The 20,539-nt window shown below is 47.1% G+C and overlaps 2 protein-coding genes across 6 annotated transcripts in view; one reads left to right on the top strand and one right to left on the bottom strand.

Annotated features, from left to right (window-relative positions):
* hhipl1 (HHIP-like 1) overlaps positions 1 to 11,743 on the top strand; it is a 65,387-nt gene extending 53,644 nt beyond the window's left edge. The window contains exons 6-9 of one of the 2 annotated variants that reach the window (XM_072494214.1): positions 1,919 to 2,064; positions 4,737 to 4,818; positions 6,520 to 6,602; positions 11,073 to 11,743. In XM_072494214.1, the coding sequence (XP_072350315.1) occupies positions 1,919 to 2,064; positions 4,737 to 4,818; positions 6,520 to 6,602; positions 11,073 to 11,671 (910 nt within the window). In that variant the 3' untranslated portion in view covers positions 11,672 to 11,743. The remainder of the gene's footprint in view (positions 1 to 1,918; positions 2,065 to 4,736; positions 4,819 to 6,519; positions 6,603 to 11,072) is intronic. The other variant, XM_072494220.1, reaches the window with a different exon arrangement.
* A 5,713-nt stretch (positions 11,744 to 17,456) lies between these two features.
* The window catches only part of LOC140405816 (cytosolic carboxypeptidase 2-like), a 310,411-nt gene continuing 307,328 nt past the window's right edge, over positions 17,457 to 20,539 (bottom strand). For 3 of the 4 annotated variants that reach the window (XM_072494234.1, XM_072494236.1, XM_072494235.1), the window contains one exon: positions 17,457 to 18,086. In XM_072494234.1, the coding sequence (XP_072350335.1) occupies positions 17,627 to 18,086 (460 nt within the window). In that variant the 3' untranslated portion in view covers positions 17,457 to 17,626. Of the gene's footprint in view, positions 18,087 to 18,451; positions 18,588 to 20,539 lie in introns of those variants that run through there. The other variant, XM_072494237.1, reaches the window with a different exon arrangement.

Here is a 20,539-nt window from a genome sequence, read left to right as displayed (position 1 = left end):
TTTTCTGGATCTGGAGGCCAGTCCTCCTGGTTACACTCCCGGAGCTCACAGCCACCGCCGCCTCGTCCCAGGCAGCACTGCAGAACCCTCGAGGGAACAGGACATCCCTCTTGGCCTCCACTGCATATGGAGCCTATCCAGATCTGCATCCCTGAATCTTGGGGTTGGTCTCGTGGGTGCCATTGATGAGAGCTGGCTGGGGTTGGCTGAGCAACTGCAGCTTAAGAGTTGCTTGACCTTGTTAGCGGGGGGCTGGCGAGCTCGGTGCCGGCAACTCAGCTGGCGTGCCTTCATTTGCCACGAGAAGCCCGTTAGACCTCGTTAAGTGGACCAATTCATTATGTATAGCGTTGCTGGCATAGCTGGGCCGAGCACCAGGAAGCTCGCGGCAGTTCCCGCTCGCTACCACACTTAGAAATCTTGCCGGAGAATCGCACCCTATGTTCCCCCGCCAGAGCTGAATCGCACCTGATTTATGCTCACTCTGGGAGAGAAAATGAGGAAGCAAGTCCCAATTGTTTGCCCGGCAAATCTATCCCTCATATTCCTCACCATGCATAAATTTGCACAGCAAGGGATACGGAATTGCATCCCAATTTGCGCTCCCAGGGGGATCATAAGACGGGTGCAATTCTCCGAATCCACCCCAATATATGTAAATTCTCAGTGGGAGATTAAGAATCCAACAGTGGGTAAAGAAATTGGAATGATCGCACTTATTGTGTAGATTGGAGTGTCAGAGAGTGCAGAGTTAGATTTACAAAGTGAACAAACTGCGACATGGCACTGAAAGAAGTTGCAAGTCGGGGGGAGCATGAGCCCATTAAGAGATCATAGAATTTACAGTGCAGAAGGAGGCCATTCGGCCCATCGAGTCTGCACCGGCTCTTGGAAAGAGCACCCTATCCAATGTCAACACCTCCACCCTATCCCCATAACCCAGTAACCCCACCCAACACTAAGGGCAATTTTGGACATTAAGGGCAATTTATCATGGCCAATCCACCTAACCTGCACATCTTTGGACTGTGGGAGGAAACCGGAGCACCCGGAGGAAACCCACGCACACACGAGGAGGATGTGCAGACTCCGCACAGACAGTGACCCAAGCCGGGAATCGAACCTGGGACCCTGGAGCTGTGAAGCAATTGTGCTATCCACAATGCTACCGTGCTGCCCAAATGTATAAATGAAATGAAAGTCGCTTATTGTCACAAGTAGACTTCAATGAAGTTACTGTGAAAAGCCCCTAGTCGCCACACTCCTGTTCGGGGAGGCTGTTACGGGAATTGAACCGTGTTGCTAGCCTGCCTTGGTCTGCTTTCAAAGCCAGCGATTTAGCCCTGTGCTAAAGAGCCCCTTACCTGTGAGCTAGGCAGGGCAGAGGACAGCAATGTAATAAAAGTGAAAATCAGCATATTCACCATTGATATCATACAGACCAGGAATGTCAGTTACTATTATTCCAGGGGAGATATTAAATAGTTGGAAGTTTAATGGTGATTGGATTGAGGGCACAAGCAGTGTGCCTCTCAGACATTGTAAATTGGGGGAGAAACGTGAGAACTAGTGTAAACGGAAATGGAGGGCATTCAGGTGGCAGAAGTTGGTCCAGCCAACTAGACATTTGTGGAGAATGTGACAACACATGGTTGGAGAAGCAATTGTGCTATCTGTAAAAAAATTGAGTCCTAAACCAATGAAACATAACTGTCTGGTCAAGAGCTGAGGAAGAGTATCTTAATTTTATTACGTAGACTGCTTGGTACTCCGACTGGATGTTGGACGTAAGAAGGTGTTCCATTTCCTCGCTATAATCTTCACTTAAATCAACCTAAAATTCACATGTAAAAATATGCCCTTGAGTAGTCATGTTATTTCATCTGCTTGCTAACTCATTGCTCTTCTCCCTAAACAGGCGTCTAATGGCACTGGCTGAGGATTCTAGAACAGGGAGGTGGCACGATTATAAGATCTGTATGGGAAAGGGTCAGACATGTCTTTTCCCAGGACTCTTGAATAAATATTATCGGTACATTATCTCCTTTGCTGAGGATGAAGCAGGTATTTTCATCTGTCCAACATACACTATGATTTGTACCACTGTATTTTTAATATCAGCTGAATAAAATCAGCAACTCCTTATTTAATTCTGAATAGACTATCCTGCTCCATATCTGTGATGTTTTCCCAGATTCTGGGACGAGTCAGATCTAGCATTTCTATTTTGATGTATTTTCTGCCTTCCATGTCCATCTTTACTGCAACATCATGTCACACCAATAAAGATTCTTCCCCACCATAGCAATGAAAAGGTCCTTACTAAAGTCACAATCTGCATCCTATTTGACTGTGACCATGATAAATAATTCCTGACCATTCTTTTTGATCTGACGGCAACATTTTATACAGTTGACCACACCATCCTCCTCCAATGCATTTCCTGTCATCCAGCGAGGTGGACTTCCTGTCCAATCTTATCTATCCACTTGTAGCCAGAGATTCAGCTGCAATGGCTTTTTTCCCTGCTTTAACCTCTAAAGTGTCCCAAGGGTCTATGCTTGGCCTCTTCCTATTTCTCACCTCTCTGCTGCTCCTTGGCAACATTGTCTGAAAACATATATCAGGTCCCTCAATATGTTGGTGATTTCCAGTTCCATCCCTCCACCACCACCTTGTCAACTCTCCTACTGCCTGATTTATCATGCTGCTCATCCAGCATTCGGGCCTGGAGGAGCAGAAATTTCCTTCGGCTGAATGTTTGAAGACTGAAACTACTGTTTTCAGTCTTCGCCACAAACCTCCTTTTCCAGTCACCATCTCCATCCATCTCCCTGGCTACTGTCTAACGTTGAACCTCACCATTCGCAGCTGTGGTGTCTTTGACCCCGAGCTGTGTTTCTGACCACATCTCCACACGATCAAAGCCATTTGCTTTGTCTGTGTAATATTAACGCCTCCACCCTGTCTCAGTTCACCAGCTGTTAACACGGCCATCCACGTCTTTGTTAACTCTTGACTTTGTTATGTCAATGCTCTTCTCACAAACAAATCTTTCTTGAGAGCGCACCTGTGAAGCACCTTGGGTCTGTTGAAAGTGCTATATGAAGGCAAGTTATTGGAGATCCCTATGCTCCTATCGACATAATAAACTAAAATCAGGACCACATTGAATCATATTTTTAACTTATTCTTTATCAGGACCTCAAAATTGTTGAAGTTTATCTACCTGTCTTTCCATCCTCCAACATTCTGTGGCCTTCTAAAACTCAACCCAGATTGTGTCAGGTTTGGCTCTGTCATACTTCTCTTACCCTTGAGTCAGAAGATTCAATAGGGGCGGAATGATGGCTCAGTGGTTAGCACAGCTGCCTCACAGCGCCAGGGGCCCGGGTTCAATTCCGGCCTCGGATGACTATGTGGTGTTTACATGTTCTCCCTGTGTCTGCATGGGTTTCCTCCGGGTGCTCCGGTTTCCTCCCACAATCCAAAGATAGAACATAGATACAGTGCAGAAGGAGGCCATTCGGCCCATCAAGTCTGCACCGGCCCACTTAAGCCCTCACTTCCACCATATCCCCCTAACCCCGAACGCAATAACCCCTCCGAACCTTTTTGAACTCTAAGGGCAACTTAGCATGGCCAATCCACCTAACCTGCCCGTCTTTGGACTGTGGGAGGAAACCGGAGCACCCGGAGGAAACCCACAAAGACACGGGGAGAACGTGCAGACTCCGTGCAGACAGTGACCCAGCTGTCGAACCTGGATTCGAACCTGGGACCCTGGCGCTGTGAAGCCATAGTGCTAACCACTATGCTACCATGCTGCCCAAGGTGTGCAGATTAGGTGGATTGGTCATGCTAAATTGCCCTTTAGTACGGTTACTGGATTACGGGGATAGGGTGGAGGCGTGGGCTTAAATAGAGTCCTCTTTCCAAGGGCTGGTGTAGACTCAATGAGCTGAATGGCCTCCTTCTGCACTGTATGATTCTATGATCCTATCCCGCACTAGAAATGTGACCACATAATCCAGGCTGACACTTCTCTGTAGCATTGAGGGAGTGTTGATCTCTTAGAGAAGCTCAGGAGATTGTTGTCACTGAGCTAAACTGACACCTACTTAAAAAACAAGATATCGGGACTAGATCACTCACCCCCTTGAGCTTGCTACAAGCAGATCATGGCTGACCTGTACTTCAATTCCATTTACTTGCTCCATATCCCATGCTACCCTTACTCAACAAAAATCTGCTGAGCTTTGTCTTGAGAATTTCAGCTGCTATAGCCTTCTGAGGGAGCAAGTTTCATACATCCACTGTGTGACGTGTACTTCCTAATTTTATTCTTGAATGGCCCAGCTCTAATTTTAAGATGGCAGAGGGAGCTCTGCACCTTTGGGAAAAGCTATTCTTCAGATGAGATGTTAAACTGAGGTCCCAGCGGTCTGATCACATGGCATTATTTGAGGAAGGGCAGGGAATTCTCTTGGTGTCTCGACAACAAAGAGTTCAGCCTTTCATTTTAGATCCTCCAGTGTACACATTGACTGTTCTGCAACAATGGTGAATCATTGATAAATAATTCATCAAATGTGACACAGCTTGGGCTATGGAAACACAAATGAAGTAGAAACCCAGTTTAGCCTCCTCAAGATGAACAGTAACATCTGAATCTGGCGATAATAATGAAGTCGGAATGTATCCACAGCTCACTTCCAAAACATTTTTCTCTCCAGGAGAATTATATTTCCTGTCTACGCGGATTCCGACAGCCACATCGACTACTGGAATGGTTTACAAAATAGTTGACCCTTCACGGTAAGGCACAGTGACAAATTCATACGATAAAAATAAGTACAAGTGTAGAGGTGGAGTGTCTTAATGATTGCTGTGCATCATGTTGGTAAATATGCCTGACTTATAATCTGTACACCCAGGACATCATCATTTCCAGTGCTTGATTCGGGAGAACATCATCTGCTCTTAGTCTATGTGTTGGGAACTAATCTCTATATCGGTGTAACACAGTGACCCCAAAACAAAAATACATTTACCAGTGCATTATTTACAGAAAGTCACACTCTTAATTCAATAGACCATTGATAAGTCCGCACTTTTGGTGGGTCAGTCACTCTTTTTGTTCCCAGAGCCTGTTTTTGGAGGCAAAAATTGCCTTCAGCCTCATTCCTGGAATGTGAAAACACCTCAACAGAAAAGAACAATTAGGACATTAATTGAAGAAAATCATAAAGCCGGATGAGCATTTGGCAATATGGGATTGATTTATAGGCTCCCAGTTAATCATTGGGAGTATACACTATAATAATAATCTTTATTGTCACAAGTAAGCTTCCATTAACACTGCAATGAAGTTACTGTGAAAAGCCCTTAGTCGCCACATTCTGGCACCTGTTCAGGTACACAGAGGGAGAATTCAGAATGTCCAAATCACCTAACAGCACGTCTTTCGGGACTTGTGGGAGGAAACCGGAGCACCCGGAGGAAACCCACGCGCACACGGGGAGAACGTGCAGACTCCGCACAGACAGTGACCCAAGCCGGGAATCGGACCTGGGACCCTAGAGCTGTGAAGCAACAGTGCTAACCACTGTGCTGCCGTGCCATCCTATATTCACTTGCACAACTGAATTTCCATCTGTTTTAATGAACAGAAATTCATGGGATAGGCATGATTTCCTGATACATGCTCATGCCAAGTGAAAACTCCGTATGTGAGACATGCCACCAGACATTTTCTTTACATCCTAAACATAAGCAAGTACTTCTGCCAAAGTTAGAATTCAATGAGATGGCAGCAAAGCAAAAGCAGTTTATTTTCCAATTTCTCCCTTGTACTCCTGAAATGCTGACCCTTTCTGGAGCTCCTCACCTGAATGTTCCAATCCCTAGAGGGATACGGACCCAGGAAGTGTAGAAGATTTTAGTTTAGACGGGCAGCATGGTCGGCACAGGCTTGGAGGGCCGAAGGGCCTGTTCCTGTGCTGTACTTTTCTTTGTTCTTTGTTCTTGTGGACAACAAGTGTCAATGGAATGTTCAACCACTGGACCATCACCGTCAATTGCAAGTGACATGTACCCGTGCCCTCACCAGCACGAGTCAATGGATAGCATTCAGAGTGGGAACCCAGGCTAATATTTTTTACTGCCTAAGGTTGCTGCCCATTTAGTTGACATCCGTTAACAAGTGATTGAGTCTTAGACCATCCCTTGGCCTACCACACCACACTGGTTCATTTAACCACTGTGTCATTTGGTGGAGCTCCAACCCTTTGAATGTAAAAGTCAATCAATGATTCTCAAATTTGGAGGAGATTGTATTGTAAATTGGTAACATATCTGTGTCAAGCAGATATGTTTATTGTTTAAAAATATATTTTATTCAAGTTTTAAACCCTGTGAACAGAGCGAAAGGAAACATCAGAAACTTTCTTGGATGTTGAAACCATTAAATCCTAATTTAGAATTTTGTTCTGCACCCCTCCCTGCCCCACCCCCCAGGAGGGCGCCACCCCGAACATGTCATTACAACCCCTTACAAGTTAAAGTGAAAAGCCGGCTCATCAATTTTGTACCTAAACCAAGTAAGTGAGGCAGTTCTCTTTTCTTCTTAAGTGCAATGCGACTTATCCATTATTGTCATCAATGGGATCAGCTTTTGACTGCAGTAGGCTGTTGCCTGCTGTTTGCAGATACAGAGCGTAGACTGTAACAAAAATGGAAAATATAGTCACGACCTGTTGTCGTGGCCTGGTATTGTAATTGATGCACTTGCAATAAATGTTGGTGCCTCCTCCGTTTGAACAGTTGGCTTTTTAGCACTGACTCTGGGGCTATCAATACTATCTCGATAGGTTTGTTTAAAATAGGTCACTGTGTAGAGAGAGCTTTACTTTGCATTTACCCCATGCCAATTTTCAGCTGGGGATATTTGGTAGAGCATGATGTAGGATATCTTGCTCTGTATCTCTCGAGTGTACCTTACACAGGATAACGTCATGGGATTTTGGAGTATGTTGTGCTCTGCATGTGATCGGTGCTGTATCTGACTTTGGTCGTTTCATAAGACAGTTTAGAGTAGGTTTTATTGTATCTTAATAGTAATACCTGAACCCGAGACTGTTTGACAAGATGGTGTATAGAGAGATTAACTCAATCCATCTAGTATTGAATCTGATTCGTAACTGCTTCATCGGTCAATGCCACCTAGTTGTAGACTCCTGAACCAATGGAAATAGTTTCTCTCTATCTACGTTCTCTGTTCTCCTTAATAGTTTTGAAACTTTTATCAAATCACTCTTCAAGTGACAGGGAATACAACCCCAGTTTCTGTAATCTCTCCACGTAATGCAAATCTCTGAGTCCAGCTATCATTTTGGTACATCGACACAGCACTCCTTCCAAGGCAAATATATTCTTCCAAAGATGCGCTGCCCAGAACTGCTTATGTAGTCCGAATGTGATCTAACACGAGCCTTGTGTACCTGAAGCATGACTTCTACCACCTTTTAAATTATGGGCACAATCTACTGGTCGCATCATGCCTGGTGCAAATCCGAATGAGCCGGTTAGGTCTCAGGAGAAGCTGAAATCAGGAACCACACCGGGCCCTGATCGGTTTCCGATCTAACCGGCCCACTCCAGTTGACGAGATCCGGATCACGCTGCAGAGTGGCAAGAAATCAATAATCAGAAATTAAGACCACTCTCCATCCCATTAACGGGAAGTATCCCCTTTCGAACGGCCTCCTGTGATCTAACCGCCTCCCCAGCGAGCGGCTACGCGGGCGCCGTTTAGTACAACTGTTTAAAAATGTGAAGCCACGCAATGGCTGCGGTGGGGAGGGGGGGGGTGGCCACCATCGGTGGGGGGTCACCCCTGGGCTGATGGGGGGAGGGGGGAACCAGCGCCCGTGGGTCCGTCATGCCTCTCCCCAAATCTTGTCTCCTCGCAATGAGGGCAGCTCCAACTGCTGCCTGTCTGTCCCACTGACAGAGCCCCGTCTCTGGTAATATGGTGACATTCACTTTAGCCCCCCGATGACCGTGGTGGCTGCTGCCCGCACAGATGAAGGATATTGCTAATGGGGAATTGGCAATTCTAGTGAGCACCTCCCAGGTCCCCAGTGGATCCTGATAGTAGGCGTGGCATGACACAGGCGGCTGTTACTGCCCAGCATCCCAATCAGGCTGTGAGGCCGAGAATTTTTATTTTCTTAAAAAATATTTTTATTCTCCTCATTTTCCACTTGCTCGTGCGGGGGCCCCTGCCCAGGACCCCTCCCCTCCCACTCTGCCCCGTCCCAGGAAAATAACCAGAAAAAACATACACCCCGCCATATTCTCCGGTGCGGTTTCGGCTGAGGCGGGTTTTACGCAACGCCGGTCAGGGGCCGTTGGCAGCGCCGCCCCCCCCGGCAATTCTCCAGGCCCCGATGGGCCGAGCGGCCGTCAGTTCCTGGTCAGTCCCGCTGGCGTGAAATGGACATGGTCCCACACGGCGGGATCTGGCTGGTGGGCCATCTAGTGAAGTCCTGGGGGGGGGCGCGGGAGGATCTGACCCCGGGGGCGGGGGTCCCTCCCGGTGGCCTGGTCTGCGACCGGGGCCCACCGATCTGCGGGCAGGCCTGCGCCGGCCTCTGTAGGCCTCCGCCATGGCCGGGGCGGAGAAGATATCCCCAGCGCATGCGCAAGAACATGCCAGCGGTTCTGCGCATGCGCGTGACCACAATGGCTCTTCGGCGCTGGTTGATGCGGTGCCAACCCTTCAGGCGCCTGCCTAGCCCCCGGAGGTGCGGAGGATTCCGCAACTTCCGGGTGATCCAACGCCGGAGTGGTTTGCTTCGTTCTTGGCACCTGCGTCGGGCCATCCCGCCGATTGCGGGAGAATCCCGCTGAACATGTCCCGTGCAACATACAAAACCGTCGATACAAAAAACGACAAAGCTTAACCCATGTAATTACATGAAGTAAAAATGTAAAACAGGACTATATATATATATATACACACTCTTCCAACTCCGGGCAACACGGTAACACAGTGGTTAGCAGAGATGCTTCACAGCCCCAGGGTCCCAGGTTTGATTCCTGGCTTGGGTTACTGTCTGTGCGGAGTCTGCACGTTCTCCCCGTGTCTGCGTGGGTGTCTTCCGGGTGCTCCAGTTTCCTCTCACAGTCCAAATTGAAGATGTGCAGGTTAGGTGGATTGGCAATGCTAAATTGCCCTTAGTGTCCAAAAAGGTTAGGTGGGGTTACTGGGATAGGGTGGAGGTGTGGGCTTAAGTAGGGTGTTCTTTCCAAGGGCCAGTGCAGACTCGATGGGCTGAATGGCCTCCTTCTGCACTGTAAATTCAATGATAGCTATCATAACTCCAATCCCCCCAGTCTACGACCAATCTTCAGTCCTATTCCTCACTCCTGCCCCAAGCCTTCCACCTTCACAAACGCCTCCGTCGCCTCCACCGTCTCACAGTAGAAATCTCTGGAGTTGCAGGTCATTCTCAATTTCGCTGGGTACACCACGCCAAACTGCACCCCACTGTTATACAGTGCTGTCTTCACTCGGCCGAAAGCCACTCGCCTCCTCGCCAGTTCCACCGTTAAGTTCTGGTAACTGCGTAACCCAGCACCACTGCACCTCTCGCTTCTGCTTCGCCCAACTCAGAGCCTTCTCGTTCATGTGGTACCTGTGGAAGCAAACAATCACTGCTTTTGGCAGCTCATTCTCCTTCGGTTGAGGCTTCAACAACGGATGAGCCCGATCCAGCTCATACTGAGAGGGATCATCTCCCTCCCCCACCAACTCCGCCAACATCTTGGCAAAGTACTCGGTCGGCCTTGGGCGCTCCACCCCCTCAGGCAGGCCCACAATCCTCATATGTTGCCACTTTGAATGATTTTCCAAGTCCTCCAACTTTGCTCGCAGCCGCTTGTTGGCCTCGATCACCCTCTGCAGTTCCTCCCTATCGAGGTGAGCTGACCGCTGTGCTGCGACATGGTCTCCTCCAACTCCCTTCATTTTCTCACCCTGCTCCCGCCCCTCGGCTGATGCCTTTGACACAGCCACCTTATCCGGGGCAATCGCCTCCTCCACCAACATCTTCAACGCCACCATCATCTCCTTCCTCAACACCTCCATGTGCTATGCAAACTGCTTCTCCAACTCCACAGCCATCACCTTGGTCATCTTTTCTGCAGTAAGCAGAGCGGCTCCACCCAATGACCCAGCCTCCGCCATCTTGCCAGCTCCCGGGTTGGCCCTTTCACTCAACGGTGAACCCTTACTCCCTCCCTTCTTCACGGGTCCTTCTGATTTCTCGCTACCCCACTTAGAAACTTGTCTGTTAGTTTGCGCCCTGCAGATGTCAGGACCAGCATTCCCTGGACATTGTGTATATTTTCTGTCCCTGTTCACAACAGTTAATGAGCTGTACACTTGGACCCTCAAGTCTCTTTGGATCTCCACTGCTTCTAGTTTTTCACATTTAGAAACCACCTTATTCTTCCCATTTCAGGTTCACAGCTGCCCACACTGAAAAGCAATTGTCACATTTGCTCTTATGTATTATACTTTTGTAAAGTTATCTCTGTCACATGGTATCATTCTTACTTCTGAGGACTTCTTACCAGAATCTAGTTTGACCTTTCTTTGTTTTGTGAATGGAGTGTTGCATTGTAAGAGATTGAAGTAAGTAGAACGCGACATAAATGAAAGCCCCCACATGCATATTATTATAAATGTTTCTTTTTAAAAATAAATTTAGAGTACCCAATTTATTTTTTCCAATTAAGGGGCAATGTAGCGTGGCCAATCCACCTACCCTGCACATCTTTGGCTTGTGGGGGTGGGACCCACACAGACACGGGGAGAATGTGCAAACTCCACGCGGACAGTGACCCGGGGCCGGGATCGAACCCGGGTCCTCAGCGCCGTGGGGCAGCAGTGCTAACCACTGCGCCACCGTGCCGCCCATTATAAATGTTTCTAACAGATTTGAGAAGGTGTTCTTTAACTGTAATTATTTTTTTAAGTGAAGTGTTCTTTGTGCATACAGAGGTGATACACCGCCCTCGGAAGAGACCTACAAAGAACAGACCAAAAGGAAGGCAAAGACCCAATCTACGACAAGACGGAGACACCCCAGATTGGTTCCATGAGCTCCTCAAGACCTTAGAAATGTTGCAAACAGAATGGGATGCTGGTATTGATCAGACAGCAGCTACTTTAGTACCAAACCCTGGTAAAGCGCAGACAAATACTTCCGGGAAGCAGAGTGGCCATGACGCAGCAAACAGGAGACTACAAAATACTCCTTCAAATGGGGCAGTGCGTCTAGTGGATGAGCATGGCAGGACAGACCGTGGGAGGGTGGAGATTTACATCAATGGAGTATGGGGGACAGTGTGTGATGACTTGTGGAACAGCCAGGCGGCTGCTGTTGTCTGTCGCCAACTTGGATTCCCATTTTCCATTCAGGCTTACCGGAGAGCGGAGTTTGGAAAAGGAAGCGGGCCAATTCTTCTGGATGATGTGGAATGTGAAGGAAATGAAAAGAGCCTTTTGCACTGTCGCCACTCAGAAATTGGGGAAACCAACTGTTCGCATCAAGAAGATGCAGGCGTTATGTGTGGGTACACAGAGAGTAGCTCTTGAGAATTCTAATGCACAGTGAATATTCCAATGCAATAAATCTGTGAAAATAAAATCCAGGATGATCTTTCCAAAGCAGATATGAACATGTGAAACAGGAACCGAAGTAGGCCATTCGGCCCCTCGAGCCTGCTCTGCCATTCAACAAGGTCATGGCTGACATGTTTGTGTTTAGGGTTCCACATTCCCATCAATCTCGATAATATACTTCTATTTCCTTGCCAAGAGAATCTACCTTAAATACCTTCATTAAAAATACACAAAGACCCCCACCTCCACTGCCTTCTGAGGCAGGAAGTTCCAAAGTCACACAACCCTCAGAAAGAATTTCTCCTCATCTCTGTCCTTTAAGGGTGACCCCGAATTTTAAAGCAATGCCCCCTAGACTCACCCACCTCCACCTTGTCAAGACCATTCATGATGTATGTTGCAAAAAAGTCACCCCTCGCCCATTTCCTGGACGTGGGTGGGAGGTGGTTAGGGCTGAAAAAGAGCGCTTACTACAATTAGCAGCTTTAGCTTCAGGTTATTGCAAATATTGGCACGAGGTGCTCATAAATAATTGCAACAAAATCACCCCCTTTTTAAGGCTGTATATCATTTTCAAAGTAAGACATTTTAACACATTGTAACCATCGAACAGGGTATTTTTATTGCTGAAGAGACATGTTGCCGAAACTTTTCATCTTGAACTCATCGAGACAAACAAGAAGTTTAAAAAATATATTGGGCGCGATTCTCCGCTCCCGCGCCGGTTGGGAGAATCGCCTGGGTCACCAAATTTTCCCGCGACTCCGGTCCAACGCCCTCCCGCGATTCACAGAAGCGGCCAAATCGGCACAATCGCGTTTTGCGCGGCGCGGTACAGTGAATCGCCCGAGACAGCCAAAATGGCGATTCACCGGTACCCCTGCGATTCTCCGGCCCGGATGGGCCGAGCGGCCTGCCCAAAACGGCGGGTTCCCCCCCGGCGCCGTCCACACCTGGTCGCTGCCGGTGGGAACAGCGCGGAACGCTGGGGGGGGGCGGCCTGCGGGGGGGCGAGGGGGGATCCTGCACCGGGGGGGGGGGCTCAATGACGCGGCGCGGCCCCTAGCCCATTATTGGGCCCTGAATTGGTCGGGATAGGGGCCATTTCGCACCGCCGTGAACCTCGACGCCGTTCACGACGGCGCGAACACTCTGCCTCCATTTCGGAGAATCCCGTCCATTATTTCCCAGGATAAGGACATCACAGGCAAGGCCACTAGTTTTCCCCCATTCCTAATGACCTTTTAACTGAGCAATTTGGTAGGCCTTTTCAGAGGGCAGTTAAGTCAACCACATTGCTGCGGGTTTGGAGTCACATGTAGGTAAAGCCAAGGATGGAAGATTTCCTCACCTAAAAGGACATTTGTGAACCAAATGGGTTTTTGCAACAACCAATGATAGTTTCATCATCACCATTACCGAGACTATCTTTCTATTCAGATTTTATTAACTGATTTAAGTTCCTGAAAATTTAAATTTAAATTCTGTGTCCCCAGAACATTAGCCTGGCCTCTGGATTACTATTCAAGTGAAATTACCACCCAACACCATCTCCCTAATGATTGCAACAATTTACATTGCAGGAGAAACGTGTGTTAATTTGTTGGCAAATTAACTCTGATTGGCTGTGGTATTAGATGTGATTCTGCGATTGGGAACAATCCTGAGTGCACTATTTGCTACACTAACACCCAATTTAAGATAATCAAGCAAGCATATAACATAACTCATGTATGCTTGCTAGAAGGCAAGATACATTCAGACACAGGGATCCATTCTCTGCAAAAAGGAATATGGTCAAGCCTTGCACATTTTTTAAATTACCCATGCTTGGAGAACTGATAGTTCCCTATTGCTCTCTTCCCGGCATGCCACAGCCAATCAGTCATCTTGCCAGCCAATTAGCACCCTTTTCTTCTGTGGTATAAGTTATGATCATTTGAAATTTGGCATTCTTGTATTTGCCCTAATGAGTGGATGATGAAAAGTTTCAGAAACATGCCCCTCGTTTCAGCAGTAGTGTATTTTTAATCTGGCCTTGTGTGCTCTTCGCAAATGTAGACAACAGTTTTAAGGAATGACCACGGTGAAGAGAAGGACATGAAAGATTTAAAAAGTACAAGACTTGCTATACCTATGTTCCTTTAACCAGGGGAATCCAATCTCCCTGGGTCACAATGCAATGGGCTTCACCATATTAGCACACTGGCACATCCCAGCACATTTTAACGCCCAGTGAAGGAAGTCCAGACACACAATCTGGAGTTTCAGGAGAAACTGGGTCCTAACCATCAGAAGAACAAAGATGTTTGGGTTTTATTTGATGTGCTGCTGTAGAATGTATTGGTAGGGTTGTGAACTGTCCAGGTATACGGCGGGCTCCCTAGAAATAAACGTGAATCTTCTAGACACTGTTGTAAACATCCCAGGAAAAAAATCATGAGGATTAATTATGTGCTTGTTTTCATTCTTGTTTATTAATTATAAGCATATTTGAAGAGGGTACCATAGTATATCTGGCCAGTTAGCAGCCCTCTGGACAGAGTTAGCAGCCCTCTGGACAGTGTTAGCAGCCCTCTGGACAGTGTTAGCAGTCCTCTGGCCAGAGTTAGCAGCCCTCTGGACAGAGTTAGCAGCCCTCTGGACAGAGTTAGCAGTCCTCTGGACAGAGTTAGCAGCCCTCTGGACAGAGTTAGCAGTCCTCTGGCCAGAGTTAGCAGCCCTCTGGACAGAGTTAGCAGCCCTCTGGCCAGAGTTAGCAGTCCTCTGGACAGAGTTAGCAACCCTCTGAACAGTGTTAGCAATCCTCTGGACAGAGTTAGCAGTCCTCTGGGCAGAGTAAGCAGCCCTCTGGACAGAGTTAGCAGCCCTCTGGACAGAGTTAGCAGCCCTCTGGCCAGAGTTTGCAACCCTCTGGACAGTGTTAGCAGCCCTCTGGACAGAGTTAGCAGCCCTCTGGACAGAGTTAGCAACCCTCTGGCCAGAGTTAGCAGCCCTCTGGACAGAGTTAGCAGCCCTCTGGCCAGAGTTAGCAGCCCTCTGGACAGAGTTAGCAGTCCTCTGGCCAGAGTTAGCAGCCCTCTGGACAGAGTTAGCAGCCCTCTGGACAGAGTTAGCAGCCCTCTGGCCAGAGTTAGCAGCCCTCTGGACAGAGTTAGCAGCCCTCTGGACAGAGTTAGCAGCCCTCTGGCCAGAGTTAGCAACCCTCTGGACAGAGTTAGCAGCCCTCTGGACAGAGTTAGCAGCCCTCTGGACAGAGTTAGCAGTCCTCTGGCCAGAGTTAGCAGCCCTCTGGCCAGAGTTAGCAGCCCTCTGGACAGAGTTAGCAGCCCTCTGGACAGAGTTGGCAGCCCTCTGGACAAAGTTCGACAGTCCCCTGTTGGGGGGTTTGTCGCATTGGTGGGGGAGGCTATAACATTTCCTGAATTGCCTTCACACCCATCCCTGATGTGTTCACAGGGGCAACCGAGGCTTAGGTGGCCTGCCTGCGATCACCCTAATGGCCACTTGCCAGCCTGCTGTAATTCTTTAGCCAACTGGAGGAGACCAGGGATGAGTCATTCTGTTTGGGTCTCGGGGGACACCATTATTAGTCTTCTTTCAAGATCGTGTGCTTCCCCCCCCCCTCCAAACATTATCTATTTCCCCAGCCCTGGGCATTTCTTCCTTACCTGGACTTGCCATCTTGACCACCAACCCCCTCTGACCATCAGCACGGACCACTGCTCCTGTTCCCACTGCGAGACCCCCACAAACACCTCCAAGGGAAGAGTTGGAAATGGATCATGCGAAGGCAAGGAAAGGATTGAAATTGGGAGCAAAGTTGCTGAAAGTTTCAGAGCAAGAGCGGTGGAAATGGCATAGATGCAGTCAACAGCGTAGTTGAAAAAGAGATAGTGAAGAGGGCTTGAGTCGGACTGGAAGAAAGGATGTTTGACATAGAGAAGAAAAAGGCTGGCATAGCTGGAAGCCATGCAGGGGGAGATGGCGGTACAATGATATAGTAATCCCGGGGTCCAAGGTAATGCTCTGGAGGCCAGGTCAGATGGTGAAATTAAAAATCTTTCTGGTTCACTAATCTGCCACCTGGTCTGGCCTACATGTGACTCCAGACCCACAGCAATGTAGTTGACTCTTAAATGCCCTCTGAAATGGCCTAGCGAGACATTCAGTTCAAGGGCAATTAGGAATGGGCAATAAATGCTGAATTAATTTTTAAAAGGTGTTGGTTTCCATTGCAATACCTTCTATTCGGAAGAAGTGAGAGGGGTTAGGGGTGAAATTGTTGGAGTGCTGGTGGTGACTGATACAAACTAGTTGGATTTTCATTCATTGAAGAAGCGGAAAACCCATCGACTACCCTGATGGACATACATAATTTTTTTAAAGCTGGTGGTTAGGGCAGGGAAACTGGAAAATTATAAAATCACAGGGAAAGTGGGAAGAGGGGGGGCGGCAGGGTGGCGCAGTGGTTAGCACTGCTGCCTGACAGCGCCGAGGTCCCAGGTTCGATCCCGGCCCCGGCCACTCCCTGTGGAGTTTACACAATCTCCCCGTGTCCACCTGCGTTTCACCCCCACTACCCAAAGATGTGCAGGCTAGGTGGATTGGCTACACTAAATTGGCCCTTAATTGGAAAAAAAGAATTGGGTACACTGAATTTATTTTTTTCAGAAGAGGGAGGGGTGCAAGTGGAAGAAGAATTTTGAAGACATGCAAAGCGGTCTGCTGTGAAGGGGAAGACTCCTGGTCAAAGCTAACAGAGGAAGATCCCAGCATCATACTGAGCTTTAAATTCATTTCAGTGGGAGCAAAGGGGATGAGACCTGGCCTGTGCAAATAGTTCAGATTCAGGGGGAGGAACGTCAGAGGGTATCGTACACGGCAAAGGCTGAGATTGCAGGAAGGGGTGGAGTCTGGATAGTGAAGTTGCAGAAAGATACAGAAGTGTATTGGTATCCAGAGTGGACTGTCTCATAGACATAGACATGTGCACGCACACACACACACACACATATATGAATAAATTATGAATGGCAAGAGAAGAGAGATGAATCTCACAATCCAATTTTCCAAACTGTCATTTTCTTTCTTTTAGTAGACATTTATTGCTGAAAACAAATTAAAATACATTGGTGAATATTTTGAAATGAAAATCCTTTGACTTCATCTCTAGTTGTCTGTTGTCTGGTACCAGTTCTCTAATGACTTATTTCACATAATTCCAATTTACTCTGGATTTAGAAGTCAGCTTTGCCATAGATTCATGTTTGTACCCTACCATTACCAAGAGGAATCTTCATGATTACACTGCCTTCTACTATTTACCTCAAGCCATGCAAGCTCTCCCAAAAGACAACATTTCTTCTGATAGCCTGTCTTCTTCCTAAAGGTTATGTGGTGTATACCTGGTGCATGATGTGCTTGGGACATTGCTCTGTTGAAGATGATGGCAGTCCCATTTTCCTCTGTCTAAATGGTTGTGTGAATTGTCCACCTGAGTCGTAAATTTAAGACCTAACTAGCAGAATCTAAGAGACAATGAAACTGTCCCACTTCCTGAGAACTCCAGTTAATACAAGAGAAATCTTAGCTATAGATGACCTGTATCTGCCTACCTGGCATGGTTTGTTTGCATTTCTTTGGTTATATTGCTGTTGTTGCGTAAATTGTTCTGTTAACACATGTGTCTTTTGCTGAACCAAGGCACCTAAAGTGAGAATTATGTCTGTAGATAAATATTATGCCAAATAATCAATTTTTGAACTAAACTATTTATTGATCTGAGCCTAAGGAACAAATGCCCTCGGCCTGACTGAGGAACTGCAGCCTTTTCAGCAAAATTACCAGTCAGTAGAGAAGGATTTGAGATAGAAGTTCTCAGATCAGAACTCTATCCGTCACGGCAGCTGAAATGCCGTTTGCATACTAAGGAGACTGCACTAAGCTCCATTTCAGGGATTTCAATAAATTGGGCTTTGGCGATTTTGCTACTTCCTCAGCATAGATATTTGAGAGAGTGTTTGTCAAACCATGACGCTGCTCAACATTGTAATTCTGAATCCTCGAATCTCGATGCAATGAAGCGCTATCTACCCTGACTCTCAACCTCTTCTTCTGGCTCAATGAGGAACTCTCTGTCTTCAACTGGAACCCATGTTGGCTGATCTTAACACCCATTTTCAGGCTTTGCTTCTGCTGCTGTGCTTCGTTCCCATTCTGCAGGGAGCAACTTGCGGGTTCTTGTTGTTTATTTATCAGCGATGTGGCCCAGTGTTCAGGCAAGAACGAACTTCCCTTTCCTGCACTTTCCTCTTGGTTCCCACATGAGCTATCCAAGAAGTCTGAACAATTGCACAATACTGGCTTGGAGGCAGCTGATGATGTTCTGTGAATTCAATATTGCATTTAGCATGATAAATCTTTTATTGCATTTAAAAACAACAAGAAAATAACTTAGATAATGGCTAAGAACTATTTTGTGTACCTATATGTAGCTTATGCTTTGAATGGAGGGAGATCATAGAAACCCATCACCAATCTATAAACCAGTGAGAAATCTTTCTATATATAATATAAAATAACTCAGCAGTTCTGGCAGCCTGTGGAATCTATACAAGTAGAGTTCTCAGAGGCCTATTGTAATAATTTCACGCTAACAAACTTTGTTAGGAACACAAAAGTTATTTATTAACAAGGAAAAACTATACAGAGGCCTGCAGGCCCAGCTGCCCTGGAGCAACCCACTGGCTGCACTAGCCCCTACATGTCTTCCGGCTGTCTTCTGGCTGTTGTCTGCCTAAAAGAGGACTCCACCCCCTGGGGTAATTACTCACTCTCAGTCCCAATTGGTTCCTCAAGCCAGGTGAACATCTTCTGCTGCGCTGCCCTTAAAATGACAAACACCACAATCATCACACGTCCCTCCCCTATTAATACTTTTATACAATTTTCAATAACTAAGTTACTCAATAAGAAGTCTTACAACACCAGGTTAAAGTCCAACAGGTTTATTTGGAATCACCAGCTTTCGGAGCATCGTTCCTTCATCAGATTGGCACGGTAGCACAGTGATTAACATTGTTGCTTCACAGCTCCAGGGTCCCAGGTTCAATTCCAGGCTGGGTCACTGTCTGTGCGGAGTCTGCACGTTCTCCCCGTGTGTGCGTGGGTTTCCTCCGGGTGCTCCAGTTTCCTCCCACAGTCCAAAGATGTGCAGGTTAGGTGGATTGGCCATGCTAAATTGCCCTTAGTGTCCAAAGGGGTTGGATGGGGTTGCTGGGTTACGGGTGTGGGGCGGAGTTCTGGGCTTAAAATGGGGGTGCTCTTTCGAAGGGCCAGTGCAGGCTCGATGGGCTGAATGGCCTCCTTCTGCACTGTAAATTCTATGTAGGTGAGTGAAGAGGTAGGTCACACAAACACATATATGGACAAAGCCAATGATGCAAGATGATACTTGACTATAAGTCTTTGCACGTAAACTGCATTCAAAGTATCATCTTGCATCATTGTCTTTGTCCATATATGTGTTTGTGTAACCTACCTCTTCACTCACCTGATCAAGGAGCGGCACTCCGAAAGCTAGTGATGCCAAATAAACCTCTTGGACTTTAATGTGGCGTTGTAAGACTTCTTACTGTGCCCACCCCAGTCCAACGCCGGCACCTCCACATCATAAGTTACTCAAGCCCAAATTCTAATTAAACATTACATGCAAGCTGGGAAATGATAAATCGAGTCTTTGAAAGAGTTTTTCTGTTTCTTGGAGTACGGTGATGGCTCATTGATGAGACCTTAAGGCTTGTGCATTTCAACATAAACACTTCTTCTGGTAGGTTTAGCTATGTACAGTTCTAAACAGGGTGTTGCATGGCACTCTTCCATACAGGCTGGTTGCTTACTGGGTTCTGTCCTACATGTTCTCTAGTGCCACTCTCCAGTCCCATGTTGATCCTTGCTCTGCCGAGCACCTTTACATTTTTATGGATGCAGGCACACATCATCACAATACAACAGGGACTTATGTCTTAACAGATTCTCACACTCTCGGTCTGTCACATGTGAAGGAATGGCCATGGTACTCGGATTCTCGTACATAGGTGGTGTGATGAAGTTTCTTCTCTTTTCAGCATTTTAATTCAGTATCTTTTTCATCGACTATTTTATCTTGTTGATTCTTGTGCTTTTCCATTCGCGTGGCCACTTCAGCAATCTTGCGCGTAATCTCAGTTTCCTTCTCTGTCTGAATTGCTGATTCAATATTACGGTTTATACCGCTTCAGTTAATTTCTCATTGCCAAACTTCCTTTCGCCAAGTTCTTATTTTCCTGATTCAATTCTTCACTGGATTTGCTCTTATTTTCTGGTTGCTTCTTCTTGGAGTTCAGCTTGGGCGGCACGGCATCACAGTGGTTAGCACTGTTGCTTCACAGCGCCAGGGTCCCAGGTTCGATTCCCGGCTTGGGTCACTGTCGGTGTCGGAGTCTGCACGTTCTCCCCGTGTCGGCGTGGGTTTCCTCCGGGTGCTCCGATTTCCTCCCACAAGTCCCGAAAGACGTGCTGTTAGGTGAATTGGACACTCTGAATTCTCCCTCTGTGTACCCGAACAGGCGCCGGAAGGGGCTTTTAGCAGTAACTTAATTGCAGTGTTAATGTAAGCCTACTTGTGACAATAAAGATTATTATTATTCACCATTGTCTCATTAAGGTCTCCCGCTTCTTAAATTGATTTTGTAAATGTTTGCTTTTTTTTCAAAATTTGCTGTCAGTCATTTCTTCATGTTGTTTTAATGTCTTCCCTGAAGCTTTAATTATTTTTGTTGTTTCCTCTATGTTCAGTAG

Source organism: Scyliorhinus torazame, chromosome 2 (genome assembly GCF_047496885.1).
Source record: "Scyliorhinus torazame isolate Kashiwa2021f chromosome 2, sScyTor2.1, whole genome shotgun sequence".
Classification (NCBI taxonomy): domain Eukaryota; kingdom Metazoa; phylum Chordata; class Chondrichthyes; order Carcharhiniformes; family Scyliorhinidae; genus Scyliorhinus; species Scyliorhinus torazame.
The sequence above is the reverse complement of the archived record's forward strand: the minus strand, read 5'-3'. Positions and strand labels throughout refer to the sequence as shown.